We start from the raw sequence: 23035 nt of genomic DNA, 5'->3' as shown, positions 1-23035 counted from the left end.
AAAACAAACAAATTTAAGGCATTAGTAGCAAATAACATTGGAGGGAGTCTACAATTGGTGCAATTAACAGTTTTTGTCACCATCCTATTCGACGTTAGCTTCTGAAGTAAACTACAAATGAACCCAAATTACGTGACATATTGTAATAATCATTTATCAATCTCCATATTTCATATTTACAAATTAAGTAATTCTGACACAGATCATATGTAATACTGTCATTAAAGATCCTTCTACAACTGTGGTAAAATATACTTTCTAATCACATTGGCACATTGTAATCAAAATAACGAAGTTGATTTAAATTGTTTTATACAACTGCTATCCAAAAGCCCTCAGTTGCCCCAAGGATTGTCTCTTTCTATTTTTGTCCGTTGCTTCCTTCAGTTCAGGTTCTTCATGACCAAACTGCTCCTTGCCTTACATAGAGGCAGCCAAAACTAATGAGGCCTGCAAGATGTACAATTGTAATGCAATAATTTTTTAAACCCTGCTTTTATTTATTTGTTCATGGGATGTGGGCGTCCCTGGCAAGGCCAGCACTTATTGCCCATCCCTAAATACACTGAGGATTCAATTTGGGGGGGAGGGGGGAGGAGTTTTAATTAAACTCTTCCCTATCCCCAAATTCACACTGACTGATTTGACAACTGTTTTCTATTTCTGACTCAATTTAAAAATTCTGATTCAAACAGAAATAAATCGTGTGCAATCAGTCAACATAAGAATATAAGAGCAGGAGTAGGTCTGCTCCGCCATTCAGTAAGATCATAGCTGATCTTTAAGCTGATTCAACAAAAAGCTGATTGGATTCATTCCCATCAGATAATTTTTAACGAAATATAACGAGACTGGTCTGTCCAATCCTAGTGCAACTTAAGAAACCCATTTCATAAATTATATAAATTTATCACCAATATATCATTAAACTGTTACAATTATCCATTATTTTGTACATTTGTTCTGTTTATTATTTACCCTGAATAATGTTTTCTAAAAAGATGTTCTATTCAAAGTTGTGATTTTTTTTTACGGTGGCGCACACTGCCTTTATATCAGTGCACAAACCCAAATTCATTCCCCACATGGCGGAAAAAAATTAGAGGGAACATTGCTCATGTCATCTCTGGCTCTTTTGCCAATCACCTTAAATCTGTGTCCTTTGGTTACCGACCCTTCTGCCACTGGAAATTGTTTCTCCTTATTTACTCTGTCAAAACCATTCATGATTTTGAACACCTCTAGCAAATCTCCCCTCAACCTTCTCTGCTCTCAGGAGTACAACCCCAGCTTGTCCAGTCACTCCACATAACTGAAGTCCCTCATCCCTGGCACCATTCTAGTTAATCTCTTTTGAACCCTCTCTAGGGCCTTGACATCCTTCCTAAAATGTGGTGCCCAGAATTAAACAAAATCAGGAAATGGCAGACTTGCTAAATATTTAATTTGTATCGGTCTTCACAGTAGAGGATGAGAATAAAGTATCAGAGATACAAGGAAAAGTAAAAATAAATCAAGGGGAGGAACATACTAGATTTAATAAGTAAAAAAATGGTAATGGAGAAAATGATGCGACTAATGATAGACAAATCTCCAGGACCGGATGGATTCCACCCCAGGGTATTAAAAGGTGAGGAAATTGTAGATGCTCTAGTCATGATCTTCTAAATTCAGGAAAATTGTCAAAATGTGAGGTCATCCACTTTGGACCTAAGAATGAAAGATCAAGAGTATTTTCTAAATGGCAAGAAGCTAGGTACTGTGGAGGAGCAGAGAGATTTAGGGGTCCAAGTACAGAAATCACTAAAAGCTAGTGGACAGATACAAAAAATAATTCAAAAGGACAATGGAATGCTGGCCTTTATCTCAAAGGGGTGGAAGTTATGTTACAGTTATATAAAGCTCTGGTTAGACCCCTATTTCAGTTCTGGGCATTGCATCCCAAGAAGGATATATTGGCCTTGGACAGGTGCAGCGCAGATTCACCAGAATGATACTAAAAGGGTTAAATTATGAGCACAGGCTGCATAAACGAGGCTTGTATTCCCTTGTGTATAGATGGTTAAGGGGTGATCTAATTGAGGTGTTTAAGGTGTTAACGAGTTGATAGGGTAGAGAGAGAGAAACTATTTCCTCTGGTGGGAGAGTCCAGAACAAGGGGACATAGCTTTAAAATTAGAACACGGCCATTCAGGGGTAATGTCAGGAAGCACTTCTTCACACAAAGGGTAGTGGAAATCTGGAACACTCTCCTCTAAATGGATGTTGAGGCTAGGTCAATTGAAAATTTCAAAATTGAGACTGATGGATTTTTGTTAGACATTAAGAGTTACAGAACCAAGGTGGGTAGATGGAGTTAAGAGACAGATCAGCCATGATCTAATTGAATGGCAGAACAGGCTCAAGGGGCTGAATGGTCTACCCTGTTCCTATGAGAAGTTATATAATTACAGCTGTCATTTTATACTTTATCTTACTCCATTAATTAATCCTTTAAAAGTTTTTCTTGATGCTTCAATTTTATGTAATTATTTGTCAAGGACTTTATCCCTTAATTCTATGTGTCTACTACATTAATATTAGGGTTTTAATTACACACAGTTAAGGGGGGGGGGGTGAAAATCTATCCTTCTATTCTGATGGGAATTAGCAGGGCTGAAAAGGTTGACAGCAGTATGAGTGTTGGGCAGCGACAGGTCAGATCTTGATGGTGGCTCATTCTTAACCTGAGCATTAACACTGTGTGCTGCAGCCATAGCCACTGATCATCTGCAAAGAGTGGGAGAGGGATCAATAAAACCATGCTGCCTGCAGGCCTGCCAGAACAGAGCACAAAGAATAAATCACCATACAAATAATCCTACTTATACTCAACAATAACCAGGAACTATATTTGTGTCTGCTTAGAAGGAATGCAAGTAAAAGATTCTATTTGATTAAAAGGCATTCCCTAGCAGCCATTTCAGTTTCCAATAAAACACTTGGAGTCCATTTTAGAACTGTTTTACCACAACTTAAAAAAAATATATGTACAAAGATATAAATGCTTAACCAGAATTTTTTTTTAAAACTCTGCAAACTGCAAGACTGACAAATTGGCGATGACATTAAATAGGTAAAGCATTAAATAAAGGAAGCAATTATTTGGATAATTTCGCATTAGGCACAGATAGCAGAAGAAATGAAATACGTATAAATGCAAACTTTGCAAATTGGAGGAAATAATGTACAACATAAATGCAACACAAATGAAAAAAAAGCACTAGGAGATTCGGCAGACCTGCAAACAATAGAACTTAATCACTGTCAACGCCTAGGCCAGTGGTTCCCAAACGGGGTTATCGGGCGGCATGAGGGACACATGTGTTTTGTCCCTCAAATCCTAAGATTAGTACCAAATCATTGACCATTGTGCTCACGCCACGTCAGTGCCTCCTAGCTCTCGCACTATATAACTGACGTCAATATGATGTTTGGTGTTCGATAACTGTGAATGAACGCAGAGTTTTATCAAGTATAAAGTTAAGGATGTTGCTCCTGGGAAGGATCAATTAGAGCCGGCAAAAAAGTAGGAAATATGATCCTTCCTCCTTGGTCTTGGGATTAACACTTACTAGTTCTCAATCGCAATGTGTTGTTTCTTTTTTGGGGGGAGGGGCACATGGGATATGAATCTCCGGAGGGTGCAGCAAACAAAGTTTGGCAACTTCTGGCCTAGACAATGCTGCAGTAAGGCAATTTAAAAATTGACAAACGTTGATTTTGTTTTTACATATATGTGTAAAAAATCAAAACTGTAGATGCAGTTCCACTGAGGTTATGGTGAGGCTGTACAATGCATTGGTCGGATCGCAGTTGGAGTACTGTGTACAGCTCTGCTTGTCATGCTACAAAAGGGGTGTGCAAGCACTGGAAAAAGTGCAAGGACTAACAATTATGATTTCTAGTATTGGGATAGGGTTGAGCGATGAATAAAAGTTTTTTTTTTTAAAAATCAATCTCTACAGACTAGACGATGAAGGGGAGGGATTCTGAACAGTATTAAATGGCTTCATGTAAATCCTGATTACTTCAAAATAAAGCAGAATCATACGATCAGACGTTGTTAACTATAAACTAGCAAAAAATAAATTTAGATCAGATGTATCAGAAGGAACTTCACACAAAAGGTGATTAAATGGCAGGGGCCATATGCCAGTCAGGGGAGGAGAGACACAGATATTAGATGTTGAAAACACAGTTAGATGCTGGATTGGGCTGGGAAATAAGAATGGCCTTTTCTCATCCGTAACTTTTCTTATGTTCCAACACAGATGATTTATGAGTGGATTTATCTCTATCAGAACAGCGATTCTATGTCAGACTGTTGAGAGACCAATACCATCAAGGCCATTAGAAATAAGGACATGGAAAAGCACAAATAGGGTTCAATTTTGGGCGGTTAACATTAGGAAGAATATGCCTTGGTTGGAACTTTGTGCTAACTCACAATGATGATACATGGAATTAAGGTACTTAGCTATGATGAAAGACTGTGTAAACTTGGGTTATGAAATGAGATGCCTTGATTCAGATGTTTAATGGAATACTGGATAGATGAAACATGAATCTCCCTTCGATCAGGGAATCTGGAGCAAAAGGACATTAGAAATAAGCCAGTTCAAAGTGAATCTAGGAAAAATTTCTACACACTAAGGGTTATGAGAATGCACTGTCCTTGAAGACCACAGCAACACCATCAAGCCAAGTGTGTAGAAGGGAGACTAAGGGAGCGAGGGTATTAAGGGATAGGAGGGGTGATTCTGCAAATTAGTGCTCCCAAACGGGAAGCAGTGCTCGCATAGCGTGCCAGATCACTGAATCACCCGTATAGAGGAAGTATAAGGAATTATGATTATAATTTTATGCATATTCATAGTCAATGGGTAGAAAATCTAACCTACAGAGAGCTACCATGGCTTACAAAGTGGCAGTGCTGGCTCAGTGGGTCAAATGCCCAACTCCTATCTGTTTTCCTATACTCAATACATCATTGAAAAATCTGCATTGTCTGGCCACAAAAAGTGGAAGGGCTAGCCCAGGAGGGTGAGGGATCAAGTAAGGGAAGATGTGATAAATTAAAGAAAGAAGACAAGGCAAGAGAGCAAGGTAGCAATAAGGGAAATGGATAATCAGAGAGTGGCAGAAAGGGACAGAGCATGCAAACTTAAGAGTGCGCCAGCACATAAGACTAGAGGTTGCAAAAATAGTAAAAAAACAGCACTAAAGGCTTTGTATCTGAATGCGCGTAGCAGTCATAACAAAATGGATGAATTGACAGCTCAAATAGAAATAAATATGTACGATCTGATAGCCATTACAGATGACACAGGCTGGAACCTGAATATTCAAGGGTACTTGACATTTCGGAAGAAGAGGAAGCTAGGAAAAGGTGGAGAGGTAGCTCTGTTTATTAAGGATGACATGAGTATAATAGAGAAATTACCTTAGTTCTAAAGACCAAGATGTAGAATCAGTTTGGGTAGAGATAAGAAATAGTAATGGCAATAAGTCACTTGTGGAAGGAGTTTATAGGCCCCCTAACAGTAACCACACTGTAGGACATGGTATACAGGAATAATGGGGGCTTGTGAGAAAGGAACAGCAATAATCATGGGTGATTTCAATCTACATAAAGATTGGAAGAATCTGATTGGCAAAGGTAGCCTGGAAGATGAGTTCATAGAGTGCTTTCAGGACAGTTTCTTAGAGCAGCATGTCCTGGAGCTAACCAGAGAGCAGGCTATTCTAGATCTGGTAATGTGTGATGAGACAGGATTAATTAATGACCTCATTGTAAAGAAGCCTCTAGGTAGCAGTGATCACAATATGATTGAATTTCACATTCAGTTTGAAGGAGAGAAGACTAAGTCTAAGACTAATGTTTTAAATTTAAATAAGGGCAATTATGAGGGCATGAAGACAGAGCTGGCTAAAGTGAACTGGGAACTTAGGTTAAGGGATATGTCAGTAGAGATGCAGTGGCAGACATTTAAATGAGATATTTCATAACACTCAGCAAAGATACATTCCAGTGAGAAAGAAAGTCTCATGGGGAAGGACGTACCATCCATGGCTAACTAAGGAAGTTAAAGATAGTAACTGAAAGAAAAAGCTTACAATTCCATGAAGATTAGTGGCTGGTCAGAAGATTGGTCAGAATATAAAAAACAGCAAAGAATGACTAATAGAATAATGAGGGAGAAATTAGAGTATGAGAGAAAGCTAGCTAGAAATATAAAAACAGATAGTAAGAGTTTCTACAGGTATTTAAAAAGGAAAAGAGTAAGTAAAGTGAGCGTTGGTCCTCTAGAGGAAATTAATAATGGAGAATAAGGAAATGGCGGATGAATTGAACAGATATTTTGCGTCCATCTTCACTGTAGAGTATACAAATAACGTGCCAGAAATGATTGTGAATCAAGAGGTGAAAAGGAGGGAGGAACTTAAAACAGGGAAAGGGTTCTGAAAAAAATTAGAACTAAAAGCTGACAAGTCCACATGTCCTGACAGACTTCAAAAGAAGTGGCTGCAGAGATAGTAGATGCATTGGTATTCATTTTCCAAAATTTCCTAGATTCTGGAAGGGTCCCATCAGATTGGAAAATAGCAAATGTAACTCCTCTATTCAAGAAAGGAGGGAGACAGAAAGCAGGAAACTACAGGCCAGTCAGCTTAACATCTGTCATAGGGAAAATGCTAGAATCTATTATTAAGGAGGTTATAGCAGGGCACTTAGAAAATCTCAATGCAATCAGGCAGAGTCAAAACGGCTTTGTGAAATGGAAATCATGTTTGACTAATTTATTGGAGTTCTTTGAGGAAGTAACAAGCAAGGTGGATAAAGGGGATCCTGTGGACGTGGTATACTTGGATTTCCAGAAGGCTTTTGAGAAGGTGCCACATCAAAGGCTGCTACACAAAATAAGAGCTCATGGTGTAGGGGGTAACATATTAGCATGGATAAAGGATTGGTTAGCTAACAGGAAACAGAGAGTAGGTATAAATGGTTCATTTTTAGGTTGGCAAAATGTAACTAGTGGAATGCCACAGGGATCAGTGCTTGGGCCTCAACTATTTACAATCTGTATCAATGACTTGGATGAAGGGATCGAATGTATGGTTGCTAAATATGCTGATGACACAAAGGTAGGTAGGAAAGTAGGTTGTGAAGAGGATATAAGGAGTCTGCAAAGGGATATCAATAGGTTAAGTGAGTGGGCAAAAATTTGGCAGATGGAGTATAATGTGGGAAAATGTGAACTTGTCCACTTTGGCAGGAGGAATAGAAAAGCAGTATATTATTTAAATGGAGAGAGATTGCAAAACTCTGAGGTACAGAGGGATCTGGGTGTCCCAGTACATGAATCACAAAAAGTTAGTATGCAGGTACAGTAAGTGATTAGGAAGGCAAATGGAATGTTATCATTTATTGCAAAGGGAATGGAATATAAAAGTAGAGATGTTTTGCTACAGTTGTACAGGGCATTGGTGAGACCACATCTAGAATACTGTATGCAGTTTTGGTCTCCACATTTAAGAAAGGACATAATTGCTTTGGAGGCAGTTCAGAGGAGGTTCACTCGACTGATTCCTGGGATGAGGGTGTTATCATGAGGAAAGGTTGGACAAGTTGGGCCTGTATACACTGGAGTTTAGAACAATGAGGTGTGATCTTATTGAAACATATAAGATCCTGAGGGGACTAGAAGGGGTGGACGCTGAAGGGAGAGACTGGAACTAGGGACCACAGTTTAAAAATAAGGGGTCTCCCATTTAAGACAGAGATTAGGAGAAATTTTTTCTCCCAGAGGGTCGTGAGTCTGTGGAACTCCCTTCCCCAGACAGCGGTGGAGGCAGGGTCATTGAATAATTTAAAGGCTGAGTTAGATAGATTCCTGATTAACAAGGGAGTCAAAGGTTATAGTAGGTAGACGGGAAAGTAGGGTTGAGGTCACAATCAGATCAGCCATGATCTTATCAAATGGCAGAGCAGGCTTGAGGGGCCGAATAGCCTACTCTTGCTCTTAATTCGTATGCATGTAGGATACAGGAAGTTCCAGTAGTCTTAAGACTGAATCAGACCCTTACCTGCAATCGCTAAAATGGTAGGGTATGTCCTTAAAAGCAAACCAGATTTTCCATTGATTTGGTCAGTCAAAACAAGCACCCGCCACCCCCATCTTCCTTTAATTGTCTTAGTTTGAAGAAACTTTCAACAATGTTGGTCAAATTGGAGGCTGGAAGGTGGTGGGTTGCTGGAATTAGCACTGAAGACTCATTAGGATAGCATTAATGACATTTAATACTGAAGCCAACAAATCTTTCCTGGATGAAGAGTGTTATAACAAAATTGTAACTTTATTAAATTCTAATTACCATTAGAATATCTAGGAGAAATATTTAAGTATTAAATTCTTCAAAAATAAGTTATGAAAGCATTGACATTATTATAACATTGTATCAAAATGACAATGTGACATCTTAGTGCAAAAACACTGAACTGCATTAGAATTTGTACAGCATTGCATCTTTATCAGACTGGCTTAATGGAGGCATATTCATTATGACTATTGGATTGTGCAATGATGTACTCCTCTTTGTAAAATGGGTTTGAAAATGGGACCTCCTTTCCACAAATGCCTAATAAACAAGTAACAATAATAACACTGAGGTTGAACACAGCAAACTTAAAACTTGCCTTACTGAAGTCGATATTGCACCTTTTTGTATAATTATTCTCATTTGCCTTTTTTTCCTTCCCAGAGCAACTGTTTATTATTTGAAAAACTGGAATAGATTTTTAAATCAGATCATTTTGATGCAATCTTAGCAACTTACAGTAAAACAGCTTAACATTCAAAAATTGTCAATTTCAGATTCAAGAGTTGTTTGTGCCATGTAATCTTCTCTCTTCATAGATCCCAGTTATTTAGTTTTCTTGCGCTTTCTTCTGGGTTTCAATGCTTCTGGTATATCAAACAGTTTATGTTCTAACTGACAAACTTCTTTATGTAGTATGGAGAAATCCACCCCAAGCAGGAAGGAAAACAGTTTTAGCACAAACAGGTAACTTCCAGGAAAATTTCTTTTTTCAGACTTGGTTAAATGTTTGCAATTCCTAGCAAGGGAAAAATAAAAATAATCAGAATATTTTCGAAGTTCTCTAACATTCTGCAAAGTATTTTTTTAAAGCAACTTGGAATTTAAATCTATAAAGGTAAAGGACATGTCTTAACTTCAACACCAAAAAACTCTCTCTCTCTCTCTCTCAACAAACACCCCTACTACACCATAACAACCGTATGATCTTTCTATGTAAGACTGACACTTAAATGCACCAAGAACTGACTTGAAACAGGCAAAGTTATTTCTCCTAGGATCCCTGCAATCAGCAGAGAGGAGAGACTTTTATCCTGTTAATCTGACTTGGATGTATAACTAGATCTCAGGGATAAAAGGAGTGTGCTGGCCTCCTATTTTATCCAAATAGATTGGGAAGTCTGAAGTCCCAACATGTTTCAACAAATGCTGTCATTTCTAAGATTTTGGTAAGTTACCATTCATAAAGAAAATTACAATATTTGTGTTACAAATTCCAAGTCTGCTCTAGCTAGTCCCTCAGGTTCAGTGTCACTGGCTCCCTTGTAAGTGGATCCTCATGATCAGGAGTTTACCTTTATTGCCCATAGCTAGTCAAACAATAGCATGACTTTAGGCTCAATGAAATCCTGGTATTATATAAACTGGATACAGTAATCTCACATGTCACCATGTGCACTTCTCTAATCTTCCAAAAGTGAAACAATGCAAGATGCAAATCGCCAAGCTGCTTTGCTTTAGAGTTAGTAAGTGAACATATAGTTATAGTAAATCTCACCTCAATTCAACTTAATTTCAGGAACATAGGAACAGGAGTAGGCCATTCAAGTGCCTTGAGCCTGTTCTGCCACTTAATTAAATCATGGCTGATCTGTGCCTCAACTCCATTTACCCGACTTTGCTCCATATCCCTTAATACCTTTACTTAACAAATATCTATCAATCTCAGTCTTGAAAATTTCAATTGACCCAGCATCCACAGCAAGTTCCAGATTTCCACGATCATTTGTGTGATAAAGTGATTCCTGATTTCGCTCCTAAATGACAGAGCTCTAATTTTATTATACCCTCTTATTTTCTATTCCCCGCCAGAGGAAATAGTTTCTCTGTACCAACCCTATCGAATTCCTTCATCACTTTAAACACCTCAAAGATCACCCCTCAACCTTCTAAACTTAAGAAATACAAGCCAAGTTAACTCATCTGCCTATGTCCCTTTGTAACTTCCTGCTCCCATCCACAACATTTACTGTGCCTCCTTACATAGTGTCATCTGTAAACTTGGATCTACAACTCTCTGTTCCTTCGTCCAAACCTCCTCATTGTATAGAAAACACCAAACACAAAACATGGGATAAACAGTTACTCTTTCTGGTCAGCCCTTTCTCTAGCTTTCTGTGACCAGCTCCATGGGGATTTATCCAACCCTTGTATCCTTTACCAGATTTCATACAAAACTGACCAAGATCATGTATTTTTGTCCTGTAGTCCCAAGATAGATAAGAAGCCAGTTCACCCTCTGACCCAATCCATTTCCAGGAGTTGGCCAGGAGGGCTATTAACTGGTTATCCGCCCCCCCCGCCAACACATACGCATAACACATAAAGCCCCCTGGAAACTATCTCCTGCTGTCTCCTAAATGAACAGGGCCAAGTTGACAATGAGCTTGGGATGAATCAATTGACTCTTATTGTCCCTGTTCCAAGTATACAGAGTTACATTCCACACACTGGTCTGTCTAGCTTCAATATGTATCCTCCCTCCTCGTCCTCTGGCTGCTGTGGCAATTGTAACCCCTTGTGAACTAGATTTAACTTAAAAAGGAACATTTTAAATATAAATCATATCAAGATCCTTCAGTGGCAAAATAGTTAAGAATATTACAATTTATATGCCATTACATCATCCAAAATATTCATGGGAGCTAAAACTGGAATACCACATAAATAATTGTTTTGAAATAGAATGCATTTCAATGGAATAAGAAAATTACAAAATTAAACGTGAAAGTGGAAAAGTAAGAGAAAAAATGTTTTTAAAAACTTCAGGAGGGGCTTGAAAAGGGCAACACTATGTAAAGTGTTAAAAAATGCGCAAGACCTCAGGATTTAGCTACAAAATAAATATTTTAGTGACTTTAATTAAAGGAGCAATGTACTTTAATTAAAGTCACTAAAATATTTATTTTGTAGCTAAATCCTGTCTGAATGAACCACGTTAAAAAGAATTTGGCTTCCTTCAACTTGTATATAAAAATATGCATTTTATTGACCTGATCTCTCTAGCATTGCCAGGACTACCATTTTGGAATTAGGCCTGCTAGGTCCCTCCAAGAGATTATATTGCAATTAATAAGGCACCAAACTAAGACATAAATTAAATATATAATTGCTTACAAGCAATTTTCTTATAAGTAATAAAAAAAATCTGCAAGTCCAGTGATCTACTATTGAATTTACATTATGGCACCACTCTTACTTGAAAGGATTCTGTTTGCCTGGAGTTTCTGATGCTATGGGATTTGCCTCTTTAACATTACAGGCAGGCTCCACAGCCCGGCAGCTACACAAAAACAACTGAAATTTATGACTTTCATTTCTAACTACATTTTGCCCAGTGCCATTTACCATATATGGGAGAAGATCATCTGCCCAGTCCACCTGTAAACGAAAGAATAAAATACTGGGCAACAGACATTGATAGTTTGGCACCTTTTTCAAAAAAAATGTTATAAATCTTCAACTGAAAGTGTCCTGCAAGACTTTTTATTTGAGAAAAATTTCAAAACTGTGCTTAACACAGTATATCCTTAAATGACCTTTGCAGTCAAGTAGGGTCAAATGAACAGGATTTGTTGTAGTCTTATACCACTTGCCTAAATTCATTTCAAGTGGCTTTGCCCCACTTATACCACAGATTTGGCACTGATGCAAAAGCAAAGATGTCACTGCAAAATGTGCAGTATAACGGGCCTATTAGAATAAAATCCCGTTTAACTGAAACACCCGTTTTATACCGGCAGCAAATACAGATACAGGATTAGGTTCCTCATTACTGCTGTCTTGATTGAATATGGGCATGTAGATACTTTCATTGTATTAGGTTATCATATGATAGGATAAGAGCAGGGGAATGGGACTAATTGGGTAGCTCTTTCAAAGAGGCACAATGGGCCGAATGGCCTCTTCCTGTGCTGTACCTATTATATGATAAGCCTTGACAGCAGTAGACTTCTTAGTTTTTCAATGGTGAAATGTATATACCATTCTTAACAGTCCTTATAAATTATCACCTGTGAGACAGAAGGTTGTGGGTTCAAGTCCCACTCCAGAGACTTGAGCACATAATTGCAGGCTAACACTTCAGTGCAGTACTGAGGGAGCGCTGCACTGCCGGAATTGCCGCCTTTCGGATGAGACATTAAACAGAGACCCCTTCTGCCCTCTCAGGTGGACGTAAAAGATCCCATGGCACTATTCGAGGAACAGCAGGGGAGTTCTCCCCGGTGTCCTGGCCAATATTCATCCCTCAACCAACATCACTAAAACGGGTCATTATCTCATTAGTGTTTGTGGGACCTTGCTGTGCGTAAATTGACTACCACGTTTCCTGCTTTACAACAGTGACTACACCTCAAAATAACTTTATTGGCTGTAACGTGCTTTGGGACATTGAGGTTGTAAAAGTCTCAATATAAATGTAAGTTCTTTCTTTTCTTTATTTCTTCAAATAACATTGCCATGTTCATTAGCACAAAAAGGATCTTGGGCACTAAAATTAATGCAACTGTAAAAAAAAACACGACAGCCATGAAGTGCTGAAATTTACAATGTAAATAGGGTAGCTCTATTGAACTTGGCACTGGAAATGCAAATATTGAGGAAAGGTTAAGACACCAGGGCCCCAATATTAGCGGGGCGGCGGCGATTGGGCGCGTGGCAAACTTACCATTTCCGACGCGATCACACGCCGACTGATAGTGGTTAATGTCCTCTCCAGGTTTCATGCCCGGCAGCTAGCTTGATTGACAGGCTGGCTGCCATCAGGAGCTGCAACGCGAGGGGGGAAGGGGGGCGGGAAAGAGAGAGAGCCAGACTTCATCCGGCACTGGACTGGAAGACCGGGGTGGGGGGGGGGGGGGGGATGGTGGTGGCGGCAGGGGGCGTTCAGGAGAGTGAGATCGGAGGAGGGACCATCGGGAGGGTGAGATCGGGTGGTCATCGGGGAGGTAAAGAGGGGGAATCGGAGCAGGAGACAGCGGACATCGGCGCAGGTTTCAAAAGGTAGGTGCATTTAGTGTTTTCACTTCATTGCATGTGTTTTTATTTAATTTATTTAGTTTCTTTCTCCCTGATCCGGCCCTCAGGCGTGAATCAGAAGCGGTGGGCAAGCCGCCCAGGTAAGTTAAAAATCTTTCTAACCACTTATCTGTCACAGGTAAAGTGCCTTAAGTACATCAGTGAGGTACATTTGGCTCTTTAACTGTCATCCCACCGGCTTTAATTGCCAGCGGGACTTCCGGTTTCGGGCGCCCGCACGCACTGGTGGGTTGCTAGGAGACTCGGAAGCCAGTGGGTTGGAGCCGTCTTCCGAACCCGATCAGAATTTGCGCGATTTTCGGAACCCTCCCCGCCCCCAACGCACCCGCATTTGCCTCCTAAAATCAACCCCCAGGACTCAGTGTAAGCAAGACACCAGTTCAACAGAGGAAATGAATCTAAAAGCCTGCAATATTTATATTCATTCCATTCCAATAAGAGTTATCACAATATATGTTGCATGGTGTTCATTATACATCTAACTTGGAGCCAAATTTACTCATTTTATTCCTTTCTGATCAACCTAGAAAAATGCTTTTAATGCAGAAAAACGATAAAGTTTTTAAATTACTCATAACCTGGCCTTTAAACTATACAAGTAGAGAGAAAAGCAGAGTTTTGTCGAATGAAAGAACTGAAGAGCACTTGGGATGTGTGTTTACTCTAAGATGTGCATGACTTATCATTTCTTTCACTTTTGGCTGGAAAATTCTGCCTCACCCAGAAGAATGTACTTGTACAACAAAGCCCATGTAATATAACACTCTGTTTACTATTCATCTGCCATACAATCAAGGCAGAGTCAAGAAGTTCAATAACTGAGACAACATTCATGCATGGGTAAGTACTATAAATGCAAAAAGATAGGCCGCTGCTATCGACATACATCACAGAATATTTTGCCAAGCAATGACCAAATAATCATTTTTAAAAATCCTTGCATCATAATGTGGTTATAGAATTTTTATGCCCTTTCCCGCATAGACAAATGTGTTCTACCTTTTCTGCTTTTGAATTATATTTTAGCTTATTTATAAAAGGGACTGTATTGGATATTTTTAATAAATGAGTACATCAAATTGTGTTACATCAAAACAGCTATATTTAACTACTGAGGTGGTCTGGTACAAAACTGAATATGCTATTATTTGTTAATTCATAATATGATTGACAATTTCTTCTAACTGCAAAGTACAACAAATTCAAGAGGACTGGAATCTTTAAATATGAGAAAGTTTTCTTGGAATTAAAAACAAATACATACTTTTCTTTGCAAATTTTCAGACAACTGAGCCAGTAGCGCTCATTGACAGTTGTGATCCTTTTACTTTTTTCATCATCGTATCCTTCTAGGCTGTCTCCATGAAAGCAAGGTCTCTCCAAGTTGCCTTCACGCCAACTGAAGCAGAAACTGGAAGGTCCTCTCTTTTCCATCGCTTGATAGGAGCTAGTGAGTCTAACAAATTGCTTCTTAAGACTGTGGATCATACCTAAAATTAATTTAAAAATAAAATAAACTCAAATTTCAAACCAGGAAAAGGCTAGACTCAATTTTTGTTTTTAAAGTGGTGGCTTCTGGCTACAAACTCATTTCAAAATGAGATGGATAATTTGCTCATCAAGGTGTGGGGATATCAGTGCAAAGGAACAATATACTTCCCCATTTCAGGCATCTCGTGTCAGTTTCAAACACACCCAAGTCAACAGCTTCCTTCAATGGCTAGTGAGTAAATATACTGCATGACACAACACTAAGCCAAATACAGCAGAAGGTTTGATCTCCAGTCTATGCTGAGCTAGCTGATCTCAACCAGGACATCAGTTAGGCCACTACAATTGGCCTCAGCTCCTCTGAGTTAGAGAGGTAGAGAAGGAGTTAGTGGGGGTGGGGGTAAAATCACCCAGCGTGTTCTTTCTTGATACTAGCCAATGAACCCTGCTAGAAAGTGCGCATGAATGGCAGATGTAGTGCCCTCCACAGTCCAATATTGCACCAATGCTCACTGCCTTGGCTCACAAATGAAGAAATCACCTGGGCACAATATCAAATAGCTGCCTGTGTCTGGTAAATCAACTTAAGGAAGAGTCAGCGCCTTCAGGAATGGAGAGGAGAAAACTGGGAGTTAAAAAAAAGCTTCAAGTAAGTTATAGCACAGCAGCCCCTCAACTTAGGCTCAACCTCATTAAAATATCCTCCACTAGAATAATCTGTATTTTTCTACTTCGCTAAGCAGCCACCCTTGTGGGCTGAATGAAACTGTTAATTTGTGGCAGATTGCCAGTTTTATGCAATGGGTCTGCACCCACATAGAACTGGGTTCAGATCTAACTCACATCACGCTATCTGCAAATCATAAATTTCAGTGCTCTACCCATATACTTGGTGGACCAAACACCAACTACTCACCTAAGTTGTGATAGAATTCTACGTGATCCTGACTCTACATACTTAATTTAACATGTGGAGATGCCGGTGATGGACTGGGGTGGACAAATGTAAGGAATCTTACAACACCAGGTTATAGTCCAACAAATTTATTTTAAAATCACAAGCTTTCGGAGATTATCCCCTTCGTCAGATGAAGGGGATAATCTCCGAAAGCTTGTGATTTTAAAATAAATTTGTTGGACTATAACCTGGTGTTGTAAGATTCCTTACATTAATTTAACATGGTGATCTTAATTCTGATCCAACGCTGAAGTAGTGATAAATGAGTGGCAGCTCTTTGCTATGCCGAGGGGCCTGCAAACAACTGTGGAGCGGAGTTTGGCAGAATCGCAATCTCTGATGTTACCTTCTACTCAAATTCACACGGTTTCTACTTGTATATGAATTCTTTCTCGTTATCCTCATCCAGAAATGCAAGATAAGGTCAATAATACTATAAACCAATAATACTATATGTCATCTTCCAGCAGGATTACCCTCTCATGAGTGATTCACTGGCAGCCTTTTTTGAGACCCAGTTTGTCCCCATATTCATTTTTAGTTGAATTCATTCCTGCAACTAAATAGGTCACGGAACATCCTCCATGTTCTGGGAAAACACCAAATTGGTTCTTAGGCCAACATTTTTGCATATTTCAAAGGGCAAAAAAGAAATTGCTAGAATCTAGAATATCTAGGAAGCATTGATCGAAACACCCTAAACTTCACACCCTGCCTCCAAGCTCACTGAGCACACAAACGCCAAACAAGCAATGTCAGATATTGCAACGATGGGATACATCAAGATACATTCTGGACATAGTCCTTGTGGAGCAGTCAGGTTCACATCAGAACACATCCCAATGATGCACCTTGTTTGGGGAGTGGGAAGGGAGAGAAAGACATTTGTTTCAACTGATTTAGTCAGTATAAGTTATTCTGTACAGAAGCTACTGCCTGTTCAGAGATATCGACAGAAGATTTTCTTCCTACAACTGCACAGAAGTAGCAAAGCAAGGAGATTTAAGGACCTAGAAGCTGAAAGCTCTGCTACTAAATGAGGAATACCAGGCAAGGTAGGAGGATGCATAGGAGGCCAGAGGACTGTAGGAATTGGGCTAGGGCAGAGGACTGAGGCAAAGCTTGGAGGTATTTGCAAACAAGTACAACACTTTTGAATTCTGTTTGTTGAGGAACAGGGAACCAGATATAGTGTTGGATAGGATATGTGGTTTGAAGCTCAGCTCAAATTTGAACAGGGCATCAGGGTTCTACACTATGTGGTTTCACCTGAGTAAGCAGTCAGAAAAAGGGATGGAGTCAACGGCAAGAGTATGGAATTTTTTTTTTACAGCAAGTGAATAAGGTGGCTTTTACAATGTTTTGTAAGGTGGCTTTTACAACTGGAAGAAGTTCAGGCTCACTTATAACTAGATGTCATATAGGCAGTTCGATAAAAACACAAATGGTTGTGGTGGGGAGGGTGTTGTCAGCATACATATGGGAACTGGCTCATAATCTGTGTGTAAATGGCTTACGCCAGACATGTATTGATGTGTTTATCTAACAGTTACAATGTGTGTAACCAAAATTTTCACATTTTTCTCCATCAAATTGTCTAGGCCATGATCATGCATATTCTTGCACTTCAGGAACTTTTGAAAATTGAAAAAAAGTTACACAGGGAAGATTTCCACGTTTCAAAAAGAAAATCAGTAACACATACACACAAATACATCTACTTACGTTTCCTTTTGTAGATCACTGACTTATCTTTTATAGAAAAGAATAGTGGTTTTTCACATTTCCACAAGTGCCTGTGAAATCCAATGCATATATTAGTATTTTTAGACACGTATGTGTTACAATTTATTTTATATACTTAAAATCCACCAGTGTCATTTGTCACCATATTTCTTCCATAATCTGTGATCAACCAATGAGGAGTGCATTTCTATTGGACAGGGATAATCCTGCTCATTTTATTTCCCAGTGTGAGATGGAGCAGTCTACCAGTCAGGTGTGCTCCATCTACATATAAAGCTAAAATGCATCAAAAACTAATTCAACGCCACACCAGAAATACATGCTGGTGAAGCTTCCCCCATTTTTCTTTGTAGAAGAGATACTGGCCAGATTTTGTGCTGAGTGGCACCGTTCATTAGTCTTGCACTTGCCCATAGACTTTCCAAGGGCTTTTGCACGGCAGGTTCCAGTCATCGGGAGCTCAATACAGCACGGCGCCTTCTACAAGGCATCTGAGCAGCGTTTGGAATCGTGCAAGAAAAAGTCTGATCACATGGGACAATAAACAGTGAATGGAAAAAGGAGTTTTGTTAAAAAACACTATTGTCACAAAATAATACGTCTGTCACCCTCAATTGCCTAATTTTCACAGTGGTTCTTGCCACAGAGGACAGATATCTTCAAATAATTATAAAGCAGTAATCTATTCAAGATAAAACCTGAGTGTAGCTTCAATACTGGTGGAACAGGCTTGAGGGGCTGACTGGCCCATTCCTGTTCCTATGCAATAACTTACAGTAGTCAAATGAATGATCCAACACATTAAGTGTAAAATCTCTGCAAATTTCTACAGCCTTATGTCCCCTCCCATGCCGTTGGTCCTCTGACTCTGGCCTCCAGTGCATGCCCACTTCCTTCCATACCACTGATGGTTGACCTTTCAGTCATCTTGACCCTACCCTCCGGAATTCTCTTCCTAAACTCCTCTTGCCTCTCCTCTTTCCTTTTAAATAAGTCGCAAACACACCTCTTCCATGAAGCTTTGGGTGACCTCACTCTTGTTCTTCCCACAAAAGCTATATTGAGATATTTTCAATTTTATACAGAAAGCTTACTATTTTGGTCAACCTTTGAGCTGATGCTCAGTATGGATACCACCTTTTAATCCAGCTGTATGACATTTATACAAGAGGATTAACAATTGGAATTCTATTACTGCATTTTATAAATAATCTGTAGTTGATAATGACAATTCAACATTCAGTATATGTTCTATAAAAATTGTGGATACTTTACCTGGCTGCCTGCTCTTCCACTTCCTTCTCACTTTCATCCAAACAGTGTCTCACTACCTTGTACCATTTTCTGAATTGAAAGAGCTTAATGCCTAACAAAAAAACAAACCATGAAAGAAAAAGAAAAGTTCTTATAACGGTGTTTACCTGAAACATTAACCTGTCTTTTTTTCTTTACCGATCCTGCCAGGGTTGGCTGTGTATTTCCAGCATTTTCTGGTTTTATTTTAAAATCACCATTTTTCTTCTAACTTTAGAACCTCTACATTTTTGCTTAATTTATGATGTAACTTACACTCAAGGACAATGTACCTGAATCAGGTTGATACATTCAATGGAAAACATTTCTTCCCCAGCCCAATAGGTGTACAAGTTTCATTTTAAAAGTTACCATCTATAGGCAGAAGCCCCCAATTATCGGAGTGACTAGTGACAATACAGCGCATGCGCAACTCCGCGGGACATCGAGTTCGCGCATGTGCAAATCGGACCCGTCACAAGTCCTCGTTCGACGCTCCATTGCGCATGCGTTAGCGACACATTCGGCACATGCACCTCCGTGCGGCATCGAGTTTGCACATGCGCAATTCGGCATGCGCAGATGTCCAACGGTTTGGAACGATCTTTGAAGACTTCATCCCTGAGGAACAGCAGAGTGTCTTGGTTTAAACGCGATGGACACCTACAGACGCTGAAAGACGCCCTCGTAAGAACGGGATATGACGCTCGACTCGTCGATCGACAGTTCCGACGGGCCACAGCGAAAAATCGCATAGACCTCCTCAGAAGACGAGCACGGGACGCAACCAACAGAGTACCCTTCGTCGTCCAGTACGTCCCCGGAGCGGAGAAACTACGCCATGTTCTCCGCAGCCTTCAACATGTCATCAATGATGACGAACACCTCGCTAAGGCCATCCCCACACCTCCACTACTCGCCTTCAAACAGCCACCCAACCTCAAACAGACCATCGTTCGCAGCAAATTACCCAGCTTTCAGGAGAACAGGGTCCACGACACCACACAACCCTGCCACGGCAACCTCTGCAAGACATGCCAGATCATCGACACAGATACCATCACACGAGAGGACACCACCCACCAGGTACATGGTTCATACTCCTGTGACTCGGCCAACGTTGTCTACCTCATATGTTACAGGCAAAGGATGCCCCGGAGCATGGTACATTGGCGAGACCATGCAGACACTGCGACAACGGATGAACGGACACCACGCAGCAATTGCCAGATAGGAGGGTTCCCTCCCAGTCGGGGAGCACTTCAGCAGTCAAGGACATTCAGCCACCGACCTTCGGGTAAGCGTTCTCTAAGGCAGCCTTCGAGACACACGACAACGCAAAATCGTCGAGCAGAAGTTGATAGCCAAGTTCCGCACCCATGAGGACGGCCTCAACCAGGATCTTGGGTTCATGTCAAGCTACACGTAACCCCACCAGCGAATAAAAGTTATCTGTTTTTAATACAACGGTTCATTCTCTGTCTTTCTCTTCCTTTTGGATGTTTCTCTCTCTCTCTCTGTCTTTTGTTCTGGCCGTTTGTATATTCGGTGGTCCTGTATGTAACATCTCTCTGTCTAAACACTTTGGTTGCCTTGACAACGGGCAGTTGGAAAGATTATCTGTAATCACCAGGTAATGTTCTCTGACTATAAATGCGGTAACATTCAAGGAATCCCACACTTCACCTGACGAAGGAGAAAGCCTCCGAAAGGGTGTGATTTTCAAATAAAACTGTTGGACTATAACCTGGTGTTGTAAGATTCCTTACATTGGTTTAAATGTACTTGATAAATATCTAAAGTTTATCGTATTAATATCTCTTTAACACAGTTAATATCAAAATGTTTAACTTTTTTTTTGTGAGAGGTTAGACAGCTCCTGGGCTGGCAGCTTTCTAGGGAGCTCCTTTGCTGTGCAACTCTACCCTTGGCCATCTGTCACCATCCTTGGTCCTTTCTTCCCCCCCGCCCCTCCAAATCTCTTCTCTTCCATTGTTTAAGTTCCCTTGGCTCTAATAGTGGGTGCGTTTTAGCCCCAACTACAAGTTCATGATGCAAGTTTAAAGTTTTCTGGGCCCACTGCCCAACCCCTGACCATGCCTGCTCTTTGCTCAAATTTGGCTTCCTAATTCCTGGACTGCTCTGCCATCAAGACTACACCACTTCACTGGGCTACACTGTAATACACAGCAGCTCTGACCGATCTGCTATTCAGTTGCTAACCAGACACTTCACCGGCCACAATGTAAGAAAACAATGCCCCTTGCGAATTCCGACACCTGGGGAGGCAACCGCACACAGTGCCTCCAGAAGGCACTGTGTGCGGTTGCCCAATATTAACTGGGATACTCAGAGTGTAAAAGGCTTAGAGGGTACAAAATTCTTAACGTGCATCCAGGAGAGCTTTTTGAGCCAGCATGTAGAAAGTCCTACAAGAGAGGGGGCGGTACTGGACCTAATTCTAGGGAATGTGGCCGGCCAAGTGGAAGAAGTGCTAGTAGGTGAGCACTTTGGTGACAGTGACCATAATTCGGTGAGATTTAAGGTGGTCATGGAAAAGGTGGTCATTTACCTGAGGAAGGAGGAAGCCTCCGAAAGCTTGTGAATTTAAAATAAAATTGCTGGACTATAACTTGGTGTTGTAAAATTGTTTACAATGGAAAAGGATAGGGAGGGGCCGGAAATAAAGGTTCTAAATTGGGGGAAGGCCGATTTTAATAGGATAAGGCAGGATCTGGCCAAAATGGACTGGGATCAGCTGCTTGTAGGAAAATCCGCATCGGAGCAATGGGAGTCTTTCAGAAGGGAGATTGAGACCATACAATGGCAACATGTTCCCGTAAAGGTCAAGGGTGGTTCCAAGAACTCCAGGGAACCTTGGATGTCAGGGGATATACGAGAATGGATTAGGAAAAAAAGGAGGGCTTTTGGCAGATACAAAAGGCTAAAGACGGAGGAAGCCCTAGAGGAGTACAAAAAGTGCAGGGGGATACTTAAAAAAGAAATGAGGAGATCAAGGAGGGGCCATGAAATAACACTGGCGAGCAAAATAAAGGAAAATCCTAAGATGTTTTATAAGTATATTAAGGGTAAGAGGATGACTAGGGAAAAAATAGGGCCCATTAGGGACAAAAATGGCAATCTGTGTGTGGAGCCGGCAGATGTAGGAGGGGTTCTAAATGAATTTTTTGCATCTGTTTTCACTATGGAGAAGGACGACGTAGACATAGAAATACGGCAGGGGGACTGTGATATACTCGAACATATTAACATCGAGCGGGAGGAGATATTGGCGGTTTTAGCAGGCCTAAAAATGGATAAATCCCCAGGCCCGGACGAAATGTATCCCAGGCTACTGTGTGAGGCAAAGGAGGAGATTGCGGGGGCTCTAACACATATATTCAGAACCTCTCTGGCCACAGGGGATGTGCCAGAGGACTGGAGAACCGCTAATGTAGTACCATTATTCAAGAAGGGGAGTAGGGAAAAACCGGGGAACTACAGGCCAGTGAGCCTAACATCAGTGGTAGGAAAATTATTGGAAAAAATTCTGAAGGACAAAATTAGTCTCCACTTGGAGAAGCAAGGATTAATCAGGGATAGTCAACATGGCTTTGTCAAGGGAAGATCATGTCTGACTAATTTGATTGAATTTTTTGAGGGGGTGACTAGGCGTGTGGATGAGGGTAACGCAGTGGATGTGGTATACATGGATTTCAGTAAGGCCTTCGATAAAGTCCCCCACAGGAGACTGGTCAAGAAGGTACGAGCCCATGGAATCCAGGGTGCCTTGGCACTTTGAATACAAAACTGGCTTAGTGGCAGAAGGCAGAGGGTGATGGTCGAAGGTTGTTTTTGTGACTGGAAGCCTGTGGCCAGTGGGGTACCACAGGGATCGGTGCTGGGTCCCTTGCTGTTTGTGGTCTACATTAATGACTTGGATATGAATGTAAAAGGTATGATCAGTATGTTCGCTGATGATACAAAAATTGGTAGGGTGGTAAATAGCGAGGAGGATAGCCTCAGTCTGCAGGACGATATAGATGGGTTGGTCAGATGGGCGGAACAGTGGCAAATGGAATTTAA

General features: G+C 40.5%; 1 protein-coding gene across 1 annotated transcript in view; it reads right to left on the bottom strand.

The window, feature by feature from the left end:
* Positions 1-8381: 8381 nt before the first annotated feature.
* The window catches only part of taf1b (TATA box binding protein (Tbp)-associated factor, RNA polymerase I, B), a 96793-nt gene continuing 82139 nt past the window's right edge, over positions 8382-23035 (bottom strand). Inside the window, exons 12-15 of the mRNA XM_067984257.1 lie at positions 18932-19022; positions 17636-17706; positions 14726-14951; positions 8382-9160 (exon numbers count right to left, since the gene is read on the bottom strand). Coding sequence (XP_067840358.1) covers positions 8968-9160; positions 14726-14951; positions 17636-17706; positions 18932-19022 — 581 coding nt within the window. The 3' untranslated portion in view covers positions 8382-8967. The remainder of the gene's footprint in view (positions 9161-14725; positions 14952-17635; positions 17707-18931; positions 19023-23035) is intronic.

This window comes from Heptranchias perlo, chromosome 5 (assembly GCF_035084215.1).
Source record: "Heptranchias perlo isolate sHepPer1 chromosome 5, sHepPer1.hap1, whole genome shotgun sequence".
In the NCBI taxonomy this organism is placed as follows: domain Eukaryota; kingdom Metazoa; phylum Chordata; class Chondrichthyes; order Hexanchiformes; family Hexanchidae; genus Heptranchias; species Heptranchias perlo.
This window is presented reverse-complemented; position numbering and strand designations above follow the sequence as displayed.